Below are 13,687 nucleotides of genomic sequence, written 5' to 3' on the forward strand. Positions count from 1 at the left end.
AGGAAAATAAAAAGTTCCAAAATGTGTTGCCTTTCCTTATTCATGTACCTATTAATTTTGAAGTCTCATAATCATACATAGTCATGTCCAAAATGGTGGCGATTACCAACATTCACATGTGGAATGTTGGCAGAATTGTGGAAATTATTTTACCGAATGAAACCATTGGTAGCACTGTTAATCCACAAATAAAGAATATTTATCCACCAAATGTGGTGTTGAGCACTCATTATCACTGTTTGATACCACTGCGCACATACACACACACACACGACGGTCTTCTTTCAGTTTCCATTTATCAAATTCACTCACAAGGCTTTAAGTCAGCCAGGAGCTATATGAGAAGACATTCCCACGCAGTGGGACTAAGCTAAAAAGAAACAGACATGATTAGAAAACGAACTCCTTATCCACACGCTCAATAAAATATACAGATGATGCAACGATGAAAGGGAAAATGAAAAGTATAAATGAAAGTAACTAATTATAAATGAGATTAACAAATTTAGACTTTATTTCAAATTTATTGAGACATTGTACAAATATAAAATGAGCAGGAGATAATTTGGACAAAATATATATGTGAGTGCATGCATGAATGTGTGTGTGTATGTTATATAGATATATATGAACATGTTTGTCTATATATATATATATATATATAGCTGGTGTATATGTATGTGTAAATGTGAGTGAATGCCTATGTATGTGTGAATGAGTGTATATAATTAGGATAAAGACATAGGAAGTCATAAGAGGAACAGTAAAAGAAGAAACACATACACAAGATCACACACTCCATTTTCCTCTCCTTCATATACACATACTCTCTCTCAGGCACACACTATCATCTACTCCTTTCTATAAAACCAAGTAAAGGAATATCCAAGTCTGAACTGGTAGTGGTGGTGGTGGTGGAAGGTGAAACAACAATCCTAGAATGCTGCTGTAGGAAGGTAGGTGACAGTGACTGCAAAATGCAGCTGTATATCATAATACTTAGGCTGAATATGGTTCTGAGACCTTTGAGTGTGTGTGTGTGTGTGCATATATACATATATATTTATATGTATGAAAATGTGTGTGTATATGTGTTAACGTTAGGGCATTTAAATTATAATCATTAAAAACAATTTTATTGATGGAAGTACTCAGTACTTCAGGGAAAGTCAAATTTATTTGAATAAGCCACTACAGATGAAACATAAAGCCGCAATCAACCTAGTAGATAAATCAATCAATCAATCAATATATATATATATATATGGGAAATGGAGACAAATGCACAAGATATTATTTAAATCATTTATATCGCCAACATATGTTTTGATGGATACATTAATCTGGGAGGAAAAATAATGTGGAATAATGTATCAATCTCATCAGGGAGAAGATTATAAATAACAGTGTTCATTAATAAGCCATTTTTACTATATGTATATGTGTGTGTGTGTTCCTATGAGTGGGTGGGAGAATGATTACTGAAAATTGCAGCAAGTTTCCATACTTCAAATACCTTTCAAATTCACTTCATATATTGGACACTGCTGCAAAAATGGTGTGTATATATTTCAAAATTGCAAATTGTCCTTTCACAGACTTCAGTAGTCAACTGGGTTAGCATTTATCTGTAGAGTTGTTTTAAGTTGATGATAAAAGAAAAATGTTCTCATCTAGGTAATACAGCAGTTAAACACAGAACAACCTTTTCATCAGAGAAAGAGTTTCTTAAATTGTTAAACTTTGAACTGGTTGTCAACTAACCTATTGAGCAAGATCTTCAGTATTTCTTCTAAAGAATACTTGATTAGATGACAAACTTGGTGTGGAGTAAAACAAATAAAGGGAGAAATGTAGTTTGAAATTTCATAGAAAATATAATCTGATTTAATAAAGGTTTGGGGGTTTCTTTCCAAAGGAAACCAAAATATCCATCATTTCAGAGAAGGGAACAGTTGTGATCAATGAAGGGAGTTGGCTTCAGTTAGGAATCAATAGTAACTCCTAGACTCCGAATTCCAGGAGGTTACTAAGAAGTTATAGATGTACCTTGGTGCAATTCAAAAATAAATCATAATGGTTTTGAACTTTGGCACAACCCTTTGGAGAGGGTTACAGATGATTGCATCAATCCTCAGTATATAGCAGGTACCTATTTTATCAATGCCCTTTCTCCCAGAGGACTAATAGACAAGATGATACTCTATAATTTCAACTCAGAATGTTGAGGGGAGAAAATAAATACTATAAGTAATTCAATCTGGCATGAACCTGAGCTAATGAAGGAACCTCTACATGGTTGCTCAACCTGTTAAAAATAGCAGACAGATCACTCATGCTGTCTTAAGACAAAACACACAACCTAGTGCTAATGAAACTAACCATTAAATAAGATAATGGGTTTGATTCCTGATCTACATGTACTGTGTCTTTGGGCAAAGCACACTTTACTTCATGTTCCTCCAATCTGCTCAGCTGGTGAAAATAAGTATGAAGTCTCACAGAGCATCTGGTCAGTGTGAAGATAGTGCAGCAGCATTAACAAATCAATGGTTTGACCAAATTCAAGTAAGAAGAGGATATGTCCAGTAATAGACTGCTTTATCCTAACAACAAATATACATCAACTTAGGAAAGATAATTAATTCCTTCTTCACAAGAGAAAGTTAAAATATCACCATTGCTTCTCAGTTTCAGAATTAAAGGAAACCAAAATAACACATTAAATAATTATTTCTAACAAAGACACAAGACTACAGATTTTGGTAGAAAGGAAGCAGTTGATTACAATCAGGCCAGTACTTTGTTGGTACACTATTATAATGATGTTAGAAGGAAAAGAAAATATTCACACAGTGAGCTTTGAACTCAAGACAGAAAGTATAACTAAATACTGCACAAACCATTGTCTAAAGTACTAACAATCTGTTTAAATAATATTTCACAGCTTCACCACTGGAGGGAGCCAAGTATCACCTGATACTAAATACTGTTGCATTTTGTCTTGTATGCTATGACTTGGTCATCTCCATCACCTTAGAAAGTCATCAATATTGATGTTGTTTAACCTCAAGACAGATCCGATTGAGGAAACCTATGATAAAAGGCATTCTAACCATGCCCATTCCATCTTATTTCCAAACTATGTATCCAGCAGTATGTTTTTTAAGTGTTCTGCTTTTTCTTAAGATGTGGGTTGAGTGAAATCAGCAGCTATTTCTAGCATGTTGAAAAACCATGTCGAAGCTTCTACATTGGTAATGTGGAGGTCTTCTGACCAGATACAAGTTCAATATTTTAATAAGGGAGGGATGTATTCAACAACCGATCCTAATGTATTACTCGTGTATATTTTATTGACCTCCCACAACTCACAGGACAAGATGTATAAATCAAATTTACTTTACCAACCACAGGAAGGATACAGGACAGAGGCAACCATTGCAAGATTTCAATTCTAAACAGAGAGATCTGAAAAATGAATGATTCAATATTACAACAATCCTTGAAAGTACCTGTGTTATGGGGAGATCACCCTTAGCAGCTACTAAATGGAAAGCAAGCTAGAAGTGAGACCAACAAGTGTCATATAACTCACTGATTTCTGATGCAGGATGGAAAGAATGAAGAAAATTTACAGTACCAGCTAAAGGCGTTAAACTGTTCTTTATAACAATTATTTTTTACAGACACAAGGTCTCAGACTTCGAGAGAAAGGAGCAGTCAAATACCATCAACCCCAGTACCTAAGTGGACTTCATTTTATCAATCCTGGAAGGATAGAAAGCAAAGTTAACCTTGGTAGGGTGGGTTTGAACTCAGAATGCAAAGAGCCAGAACAAATACCACAAGGCATTTTGTCCAACACTAACAATTCTGCCAATTTACTGTTCTTCATAATTAGTTCTAATTTAGGCACAGGGTCAGCAATTTTGAAAAGAAAGGGCTCGCTGATGCCATTGACCCAAAGACTTGACTGGTACTTTATTTTATCAACCTCAGAGGGATGAAATTAATATTGACTTTATTGATATTTGAAGTCAGAATGTGAAAAGCCAGAATAACATGAGACATTTAGTTTTGATATTCTAATGATTCTGCTTATCTGCTGTTCTTTATAAAAATGACAACAAAATGGGTGAGGCAGTTTGCTCTTCTCTGACCCCATGTTACAGGAGTATAAGAATCAGTCATAACACAATATATCTAATAATACACCCATATATAGATAAAAGTCCTCATACTTTTACTTGGGAGGAGAAATGAGACTGGGATGTTCATGCCATGATCAAAGATACTAGTGATGTAAATGAATTGGCTTAAAACTGACAAAGAAACTGAAATAGCCTGACTCAACTCTACATCACACACACTAAATATATATATATATATACATGCAAAGAGAGGTAGAATAATGACCCATCACATTTTCTGCTGTTTTCATTCCAAACCATACTTTTACCACTGCACATAATTTAAAGAATTTCATCAGAAAGAAATTTATATTTATATGTATATACATACATACACACACACATGTAAACATACAAACATACACACACATATGCACTCAGAGCTATTGATTTAAATTAGTAAGTTTAACAGTGCCATCTTGCTATTCATCTGTCAGCCAACAGCTGAAGACAGAGAACAGTGAGATGGCACTGGTAGAGAAATATCTTTGCTTTAATAAATGCATATATCTGGCAAGTGACCGAATAGATAGACTTCAGGTTCTAGAAATTTCTTTTCACATGATCAGACAAATAAAATTAAATAAAAATATAACAATATGAAATAAAATATTAGAAACAACCCAACAAACAAACATGTATTACTTTAATGAAGATTTCCAAGTCAACAGACATGGTAACACACTAGAATTTCTTTACAATTTTATTTTCAAAAGGCATATTTTCACCTTTCCAGACAACTGTGTAGGTGAACATCCAAAATCATCTTCCATCCTCTGTTTGTTAATCAAAATCAGGCCAGTCAAGTCTGAGCCAAAACCCAGTGCAGCTACTCAATTTTCTATAGAAGCAATTGTTGTGCCAGAGAACACGACCATAGAACTAAACAGCAGGAACTGAATCAAAGTGTTAGACTCATTAAGTGAGTCTAGCCAAGATATAACCATATGATATAACTATTTGATGGTTGGTTAGAAATTTTTTGTCAAACAGGCATATGACATTGCTTTCAAGTTTTGGAACAAGGCCAACAATTTTGGGGAGGGACAGATCAATTGGATCAATCCCAGTACTCAACTAGTAACTTATTGACCCCGAAAGGAAGAAAGGCAAAGTCAACCTCAGAGGAATTTGAACTTGAAAGACGGTCGAATTGCCACTAAGCATTTTGCCTGGCATGCTAACAATTTTGCTAGCAGATATATGATATGGAAAATCAAAATCTATCGAACACTTTTGAAGGTGTAGGGGTTATAGAACAGTGCAGTATAGACATGCAACCTCTATAATAGTTCCATGAACATTTTGGTAGAAAAGACTACCAATCCCCAGTTGTCTATCAGACTGTGAGCAATTATCAATGTCATATGAATGACTAGTCTATGAAGTCTTTAAAAAAGATGAAACTAGCAGACAGAAATGACCTGGTGAGAAAACCTACCAAAGAAGACATCCTCTAATTTGATGAATTAGCAAAGCTACTGGGAATACTAAGAGGCCATGACAAGGACACTCCTACTTCACTGCATACATCTGGGAGATTTAAGCACATCTCTCAAAACAGAGAACTAGGGACATAAAATTTGACATAGAGAAACATTCAGTTGATGTTGGTAAGTATGGACAATTTGTTGTTTCAAAAGTTGCTTTAACCCTCTTGATAGCAACCTACATGAAACCAGATTCTTTTGAAGTGATCTAAGCTAAAAAAGAACAAACAGAAAAACTTCTTAACACCAGCTTAATTACTAAGTTATTTTACTAAATTCTTCATTATTTTCAAAATTAATTGAAGCAAAGTTAGTGCATTTCAGCAGAAATGTAGTAACAAAAGGGTTAACAGATAAATTTAATGAATATCCTGATTCTTTCTATCACATCATAAACAGATTCAAAGATAAGTATCACAGAGTTTCAAGCCTTTTTTTTTGTTATAAAATGATTGTTATTCATATAATGTTTCTTAAAGAAGAAAAAGAAAAAAGAAAAAAACTAAACTGGTGCTTGTGTAGTCTAACTAAACTCAGATAAAACATCCACCAGGCTGTGGATAATTAGCAGAATTGTTAAGTGTCAGACAAAATGTTTATATTTAGTTACAGCCACTTACATGAGAAGATGGCATTACAAGTAATTAAAACTAATATCATCATCATCATCAATCATAATAAAGCACAACAAAGAAATAGTAATCTGTCAACACAACACTCCTGCTTCAGTTTACCTTTGAAGAATAACTGCGAATTGCTCAGTTCTTGTTCTTCAGCTCTTTGCAGAAGCATCATCATCTGTCTGCTTGGTTATGGCTTAAACAGAATCACCACAGTCAACAACTGATACTGTTTTCAAAGTACAAAAGTAAATTTTAGGACATCTGTATGTCACAGCAAACAGTGATCAAATTTGAAAATTTTAATCAAATTTTATTATCCACCATGTACTTACTATCTAGATATACGAGATGTAATGCTTGTAGGTTATCCCTAATTATATGAAGTAACCAAAGTTGATAAAGGTAAACAACAGTAAAATAATAACAACTAAGTAGGTTATTGCTTTTGAGATTCCCTAGATCAGTTCTGTATATCTATATAAAAGAGAGTGGGCTGATTAATAGTTTAGGAACAACCTCAAAGAGTGTGTGTGTGTGTGGGTGCGTGAGTGAAAGAAAGGGAGAGAGAGATAGAGAGTATAGTTGCTTGTTTTACTCATTTTAGTAGGCAATCTGCTGAAGCAAACTCGTAATTATCATTTTAATCCTTCAGCATTTAAACTGGCCATAATATATCTGGCCCAAATATTCTACTTGTATTATGTTCAAACTATCGAGATCTGACCTCTAGCACCTACTCTACAACGTCCTTCTAAAACTATACAAGCACATCATTGAAAGCTACAAGATCATGCATGATTAAATAAAGCTAATGTGAATACATAAGAATTAAATTTGAGAGAATATTCTGAATGCTAAGTGGTTAAAAGAACAATCAATTATTTAACCCTTTAAGCATTCAGATTACTCTATCAAAAGTAATGCCTGTTGATTCATATTGTTATGTATTAATCTTATAGCTTCAAGATTTTGATGATGTGATTGTTTATTTGTAGATGACATCGTAGGTTAGGTGTGATAGGTTGGATCGGACTGGTTTAAATGTTAAAGGTTAAAGCAAGCATTCATGCAATGATGACAACAGGATAGCTATGTCAGTATCATTGAAATCTGGCTGGAATCAAAGTAGACCATATACCAAACAGTCCACACTGCAATGAAAGACATGGTCAATCAGATAGATTTTCAAATACTGATAGAAAAATGTTGCTGTGTGGATTAGTCCCAATGTAAGTTTAGTGACACTATGGAAATCAACACATTGTGATTTGGCAGCCAAGATTAAGAATTGACTGCCTGCTACCAATATCAACTTAATGTTTCCCTTTTAATATATTTGACATATAAGTGTGTGTGTGAAGGTGCTGGAAATGAATTTATTAAATCTTTAGCAAAGTCTCATAGAGAAAGTTGAGTGTTAATCAATGGATATAATGTAGAAACAGAAGCAGTAGAAACATTCATTACACATGTTGCAAACTGTACATATTTCTCTCTAAGTATGTACTGAGCGCTTAAATGGTTTCACATGTGATAATGCAAAGATACTCACATAGGTACATAGATATACATGAACATATATATATATGTTTATAAGTTTCTTGCTAAAAGTGGTCTTCAAATCAGAAAATTGGAAAAACCAATATGACTCATAGAAACATAAATACTCTATTTCCTCAGTAATGAATAAGTTTTTCCTCTACAAAGTATACACACACACACACATATATATATAACCTGTTATATTTTGGGATGGTCACTTTCTTTTTTGCCAAATAACCACATGCACTATATATTCATTCTTCACTTCAGTTTAATTCAGACAAAGGACACTAAAATAAGAAAAATAACAAAGCTGAAGTGAAGGACAAGTATATAGTGCATGTGGTTATTTGGAAGTAAAAAGAATAAAGAGAAAAAAAAATATGACTACCCTGAAATGTAACAATGTCTGTTTCAACACACAATTTCACAGCAGGGATTTTCCAAAACAAATACATAAACACACACACACACACACACACACATATATATATATATATATATATATATATATATATATATATATATATATATATATATTCATTCACTCATTCCATTCTGTGTGTGCATGTGCATGTTTGTCATGTTTTTGTGTCCGTGGAGATTATTCAATGTACGTAGTTGTGACTGTTAGTGAAATTGTGTAGAGGTGAACATATATTTGTGTGTCATAAAGAAAAACTAGGATTGTACAAAAACACACCTAAAAATTTTGATACTGTCAGACACAGAGCTACATGAGTAAATTTTATATATATATATATATATATATATATATATATATATATATATATATAACCTTATCAAGTGTATTTAAGCCTTAAAATCTACAATAACTAGGTGCTTGACTCCTAATTTGGATTTTCAGTACTTGAGTCTCTTTTTTATTTACATATGCACTCTTTCTTTCTCTCTTTCTCTCTCTCTCGCTCACACACACACAGAACTGAGACGGAAAAGTGGTAAACAACTATTGGCTGATTTGCTGAAATACTATTCCTCATGATTTGAGAAAACAGGAAGACATCCTATTAGGTTCAATTAAATAATCCAATGGCACAGATGTGTTAAATAAACCACCATGATTACATGTGGTAAATAAATCACAGTGGTAAGTAAACTGCAATGATTACATGTGCCGAATAAGCCACATGAATTGGAATCAGTATAGAAGCAATATACTGAGTCTCCACAAATCCAGGTGGTATGGATGGATAACAGTAAAGTCTTTCAATGATTCAAAAGACTGCTAAGTGCAGCAAATTAACCAAACTGAAATATCTTTTATAGAATCTGAATATGGTATGTGTGTGCATGTATGTGTATAAAACAAGCTGTTATATTTGTGACTCTTTTCATTTCTCCTGCATACTGCTTCATAACTAGTTAACAACTTAATTTATTTTTAAAATAAAAAAAAAATAATAATAAAAAACCCAGATTTAATCAGGTTTAATCTGAAATTATCAAAAGATGAAAACTTTTAGTTCATGTTCAATTTGAAATTATTAAAATGTAAAATGTGTTTTTTATGTAAGGTATAAATAACAATACAAGAAATAAAATTTGAAATATGAAAATTAAAATAAAGTTTAGTTTAGTTTTCTCTTTTTTTTAATTAGGGAATTGAAAATAATAATAAAAATAATCATAATGATATTTTACTATCTTAGGTACAAAGCAATAATTTTGTGTGGGTGTAGAAGATGAATAATCAATCAGATTGATTCCAGGACTCAGCTGGTATTTTATTTTATTGATTGTGGAAGAATGAAAGACAAAATTGGCCTTGACAAGATTTAAATATAAAATGTGAGGAGAGATAAATAAACACTTTACCCATGACTTACTGATTCTGCCACTCATAATAATAATAATAATAATAATAATAATAATGGTTTCAAATTTTGGCAGAAGGCCAGTAATTTTAAAGGGGAAGGAGTTAGTTGATACCACTAACTCCAGTACTTGACTGAGACTTTATTTTATTGACATTGAAAACCTGAAAGGCAAAGCTGACTTCATTGGAATTTGAACTCAGAACGTAGCCAGTCAAAATGAAATACTGCAAAGCATTTCTTCCAATGTGCTTTAATAATAATAATAATAATAATAATCCTTTCCACAATAGGCACAAGTCCTGAAATGTGGCAAGGAGGTGGCTGGTCAATTACATTGATGCCAGAGCTCAACTGGTACTTATTTTATTGACCCCTGAAAGGATGAAAGGCAAAGTCAATCTCAGCAGAATTTGTTGAATAATAAAAATAATAATAATAATAATGCATATATATGTTTATATTATGAAATTAAGCTCAAATGACCCACAGAGTTCATTGAAATAATGAAAGTGAACAACTAAAAGTCTTAACAAGTACTCACTTTCTAATTCTATGTCACAGGGTCAGTCATTTTGTTTTTAAATATCAAAATGTATTCCTTGCTAAAGGCTAGAGTACTTTTTCTTTTTTTTAAAAAAGAAAGTTAACATAGAATAAAGAAATTTAACAATAAAATTTTTGATAAAATTTAATAATGATGATAATAGTTATTCTAATTTTTGGCACAAGACCAGTAATTTTGAGGAGAGGGGAAGTCAATTACATTGACCCCAGTACTCAACTGGTACATATTTCATTGACCCTGAAAGGATACAAAGCAAAGTTGACATCAGCAGTATTTGAGCTCAGAATGTAAATTTGGACAAAATGCAGCTTAGCATTTTGTTCGGTGTGCTAATGATTCTGCCAGCTTGCTGCCGTAATAATAATAATAATAATATGGATGGATATCAATTAATATTTAGACACTTTCTTTTGGAGAAATTTTGTCACTGAAATATGTTTCCCTATTTCATTCCATTTAAAAGATATTTCAAGATATTCACCAAAAATGGTTTAAATGCATTCTTAAAGGTCAAACAATGAAACAAACAAATGATCAAAAAAAAAAACAAAAAAACAAAGTGGATGAAATGAGAAAATAATAAATAAAAATAAGAAGTGTAAACAAAATGAAGAAAATATATAGAAAAATTAGTTTTAAAAAATAAAATAGAACACACACACAAAAAGAAAGAAAAAAAATGTGGACAAGAAAATAAATAATGTTGAAAATATATTGTCAGAAAGCAATAGGTATTGATCTGTAGTTTTATTGATTTGATGTGTAAATATGGAGATATTTAGTGTGTTTTACCTATTAAATACTGAGGAGGAAGATAGACTAGACATGGACATAATAAAACTATACATATTCAAAGGTTGTTGGGGTGTGTGAGTGAGTGTGTGTGTGTGTGTGTGTTCCTTGTTCCATCTTTCTTAGGTTAAGTGTGCATGTGTCTGTGTGTGTGTGTATGTGTAATAAGTCACTGAATGTTATCAGATGAAAAACGCACCAGGAACTGATAGTCGGTATATTTTGTCATTTATGTGTATATAAATGTGTGATCCCATGAATGTGTATGTGTGTCTATATAAAAGTGAATACAATGTTATATATATGTATGTATATATATATATATATATATATATATATATATATATATATATATATACACACATATACATACAGGGTAAAGAGAAATCACTGGTTATTGGAAAGAGGAAATGCAACAATAGTTGATAGTCTGTATGCATGTGCATATATAAATGCATACACACACATATATACACACATCCATGTATGTATATGGTAAAAATATATTCATGGGATGCTGGGAGGTTGGGTGAGGAAAATGCAACAATAGCTGATAGTTTTATACATATATATATATACACATACACACACTCACTATGTGGTAAAAAGTCTGTGGAGGTTGGCAAGTGGAAAAAATTGCAACAATAGCCGTAGGAGGGAGCATGGTAGCAGTAAGAACAACCTTAGTGACTACCCCACCCCGCTGGTTTTTTTTCTTTAACAACAACAACAATAAAAGGCAGAACAAGGATGACTGTCAGTAGCTGTCTGGTTGGGCTTATCTTTTGTATTTCACACAAGGGAACTGTTTGGAGAATGTATTCGTCGAGCTCTGTCTTTACTGAAAAGATAAAAGCAAGAAAGGAATATCACAAATCTCTCTCTCACATGCACAAACACAATGTTATGTCACTTAGTTTAAGACAAAAATACATTGAGGATTAAATAATGTTACTTTCATTTATTTAATAATTAACAATATTTATAGAAAGAAGCCCATCGTATGTCTATCTATCTATGTGTGTATGTCTTTGTGCCTGTGTTTTTTGGCCCATCATTGCTTGATAACTGGTCTTGGTGTGTTTATGTCCCTGTAACTTAGTGGTTTGGCAAAAGAGGCCAACAGAATAAGTACTAGGCTTAAAGAATAAGTTCCGGGGTCGATTTCATTTGACTAAAATCCTTCAAGGCAGGGCTACGGCATGGCCGTAGTCAGATGACTGAAACAAGTAAAAGAATAAAAGAATATATATATATGTATATATATATAAGAGAAAGAGTATAATCTCTTGAGAGGGAAAACAAAAAATATATATATAACCTTAGATGTTATGTATGTTTGTTCGTAGAGTCATCACACCAGACTCTGCTGTGATGAATCTACAAACAAACATACATAACATCTAAGGGTATATATACATTTTTTCCCCCTCTGAAGAGATTATGCTCAGAAATATAAATTTAATATTTAATTAATTTCATTATGTATAATTGAAACAGCAGTAAGAGATAATGATCGATTTCTTGCTGATAATAAACTCTTATTAACTTCAAAATTTCCATTTTCTCCTTTTTCTTTTGCATGAATATAAACTACTTTCTCAGCCTTTTTTGACTCTATTATAGTTAATATCACTAAAATGATAAGGCACATATTCCTGAAAGCTAGATGTACTAAGGTAACGTAGGGTTCACAGAATTACCTTCATACAACAAAATGCCCACATATCAAGTTAAGATCTGCAACATTTGTGTGTATGTGTGTGTGTGTGTGTGTGCGTGTACTGGGCTAAATATATTTCAAATGTGCACTCTGTTGATTCTAAAGTCAAAACATTTTAACAAATTCAAGCAAGATTTAAGAAAATCCAAATTCACCCTCTCATCCCAAAGCCAATTGTATTCTTGTTTTGAATACACAGAGAAATGAATGGGTCAGTTTTTAAGGTGTGTGTGTGTGTGAGAGAGAGAGAAAGAGAGAGAGAGAGAGAGAGAGAGATAGAGAGAGAGAGAGAAAGTGGGGGGATAAAAAGGGCAGTAGAGAAACAGGGATAATATATATATCATCATCACTTAATGTTCGTCTTCTATGCTGGCATGGGTGGGATGTATAGATAAATATATATATATATATATATATAGAGAGAGAGAGAGAGAGAGAGAGAGAGGGAGGGAGAGAGGAAGAGAGAGAAAGAGAGAGAGAAGGAGGGAGAGAGGAAGAGAGAGAAAAAAGAGAGACCGCAAGGAATAGAAAATCTAGAATTCTTTTGAGGGATTAGGAGACACTGTAAAACAATAAAAGAACAAACAAACAAACAAACCAACAAACACCTAAACTTCAAAAAACAAGGCATGAAAACATTGAAGGAGTGTCTAAGGTTAAAAAATTAAGGTGAAACAAGGCATTCACAGTGAAATATAAGAAATAAAGGGTGTGTGATCAGGAAACAAATTTGACAAGGAGAGGATGAGAATGCAAGTTTTTATACAGTACAAAAATCAGAAAGTGCCAAGGTGTTTGCAAAATTTAGTCTTGCAGATTGGAAAAGTAATTTAAAATGTGAAAATGGTAAAAATCTGAAAATAGATTGTAATTTAGAAGGTAAATTTTGTGGCATTAATGAAGAGCAATGCAATGGGC

At 32.6% G+C, this 13,687-nt stretch overlaps 1 protein-coding gene across 20 annotated transcripts in view; it reads right to left on the reverse strand.

Annotated features, from left to right (window-relative positions):
• Window positions 1–10,952: 10,952 nt before the first annotated feature.
• LOC106868262 (dedicator of cytokinesis protein 7) overlaps window positions 10,953–13,687 on the reverse strand; it is a 175,959-nt gene continuing 173,224 nt past the window's right edge. For 18 of the 20 annotated variants that reach the window (XR_016242868.1, XR_016242866.1, XR_016242867.1 and 15 more), the window contains one exon: window positions 11,830–11,887. Coding sequence is in view for 16 of the 20 variants with exons in the window: in XM_089356429.1 (XP_089212555.1) it covers window positions 11,839–11,887 (49 nt within the window). In the remaining 4 variants the exon portion in view is untranslated. Of the gene's footprint in view, window positions 11,888–13,687 lie in introns of all 20 variants that reach the window. The other 2 variants (XM_089356432.1, XM_052970090.2) reach the window with 1 other exon arrangement.

This window comes from Octopus bimaculoides, chromosome 8 (assembly GCF_046866305.1).
Source record: "Octopus bimaculoides isolate indiv1 chromosome 8, ASM4686630v1, whole genome shotgun sequence".
Taxonomy (NCBI): domain Eukaryota; kingdom Metazoa; phylum Mollusca; class Cephalopoda; order Octopoda; family Octopodidae; genus Octopus; species Octopus bimaculoides.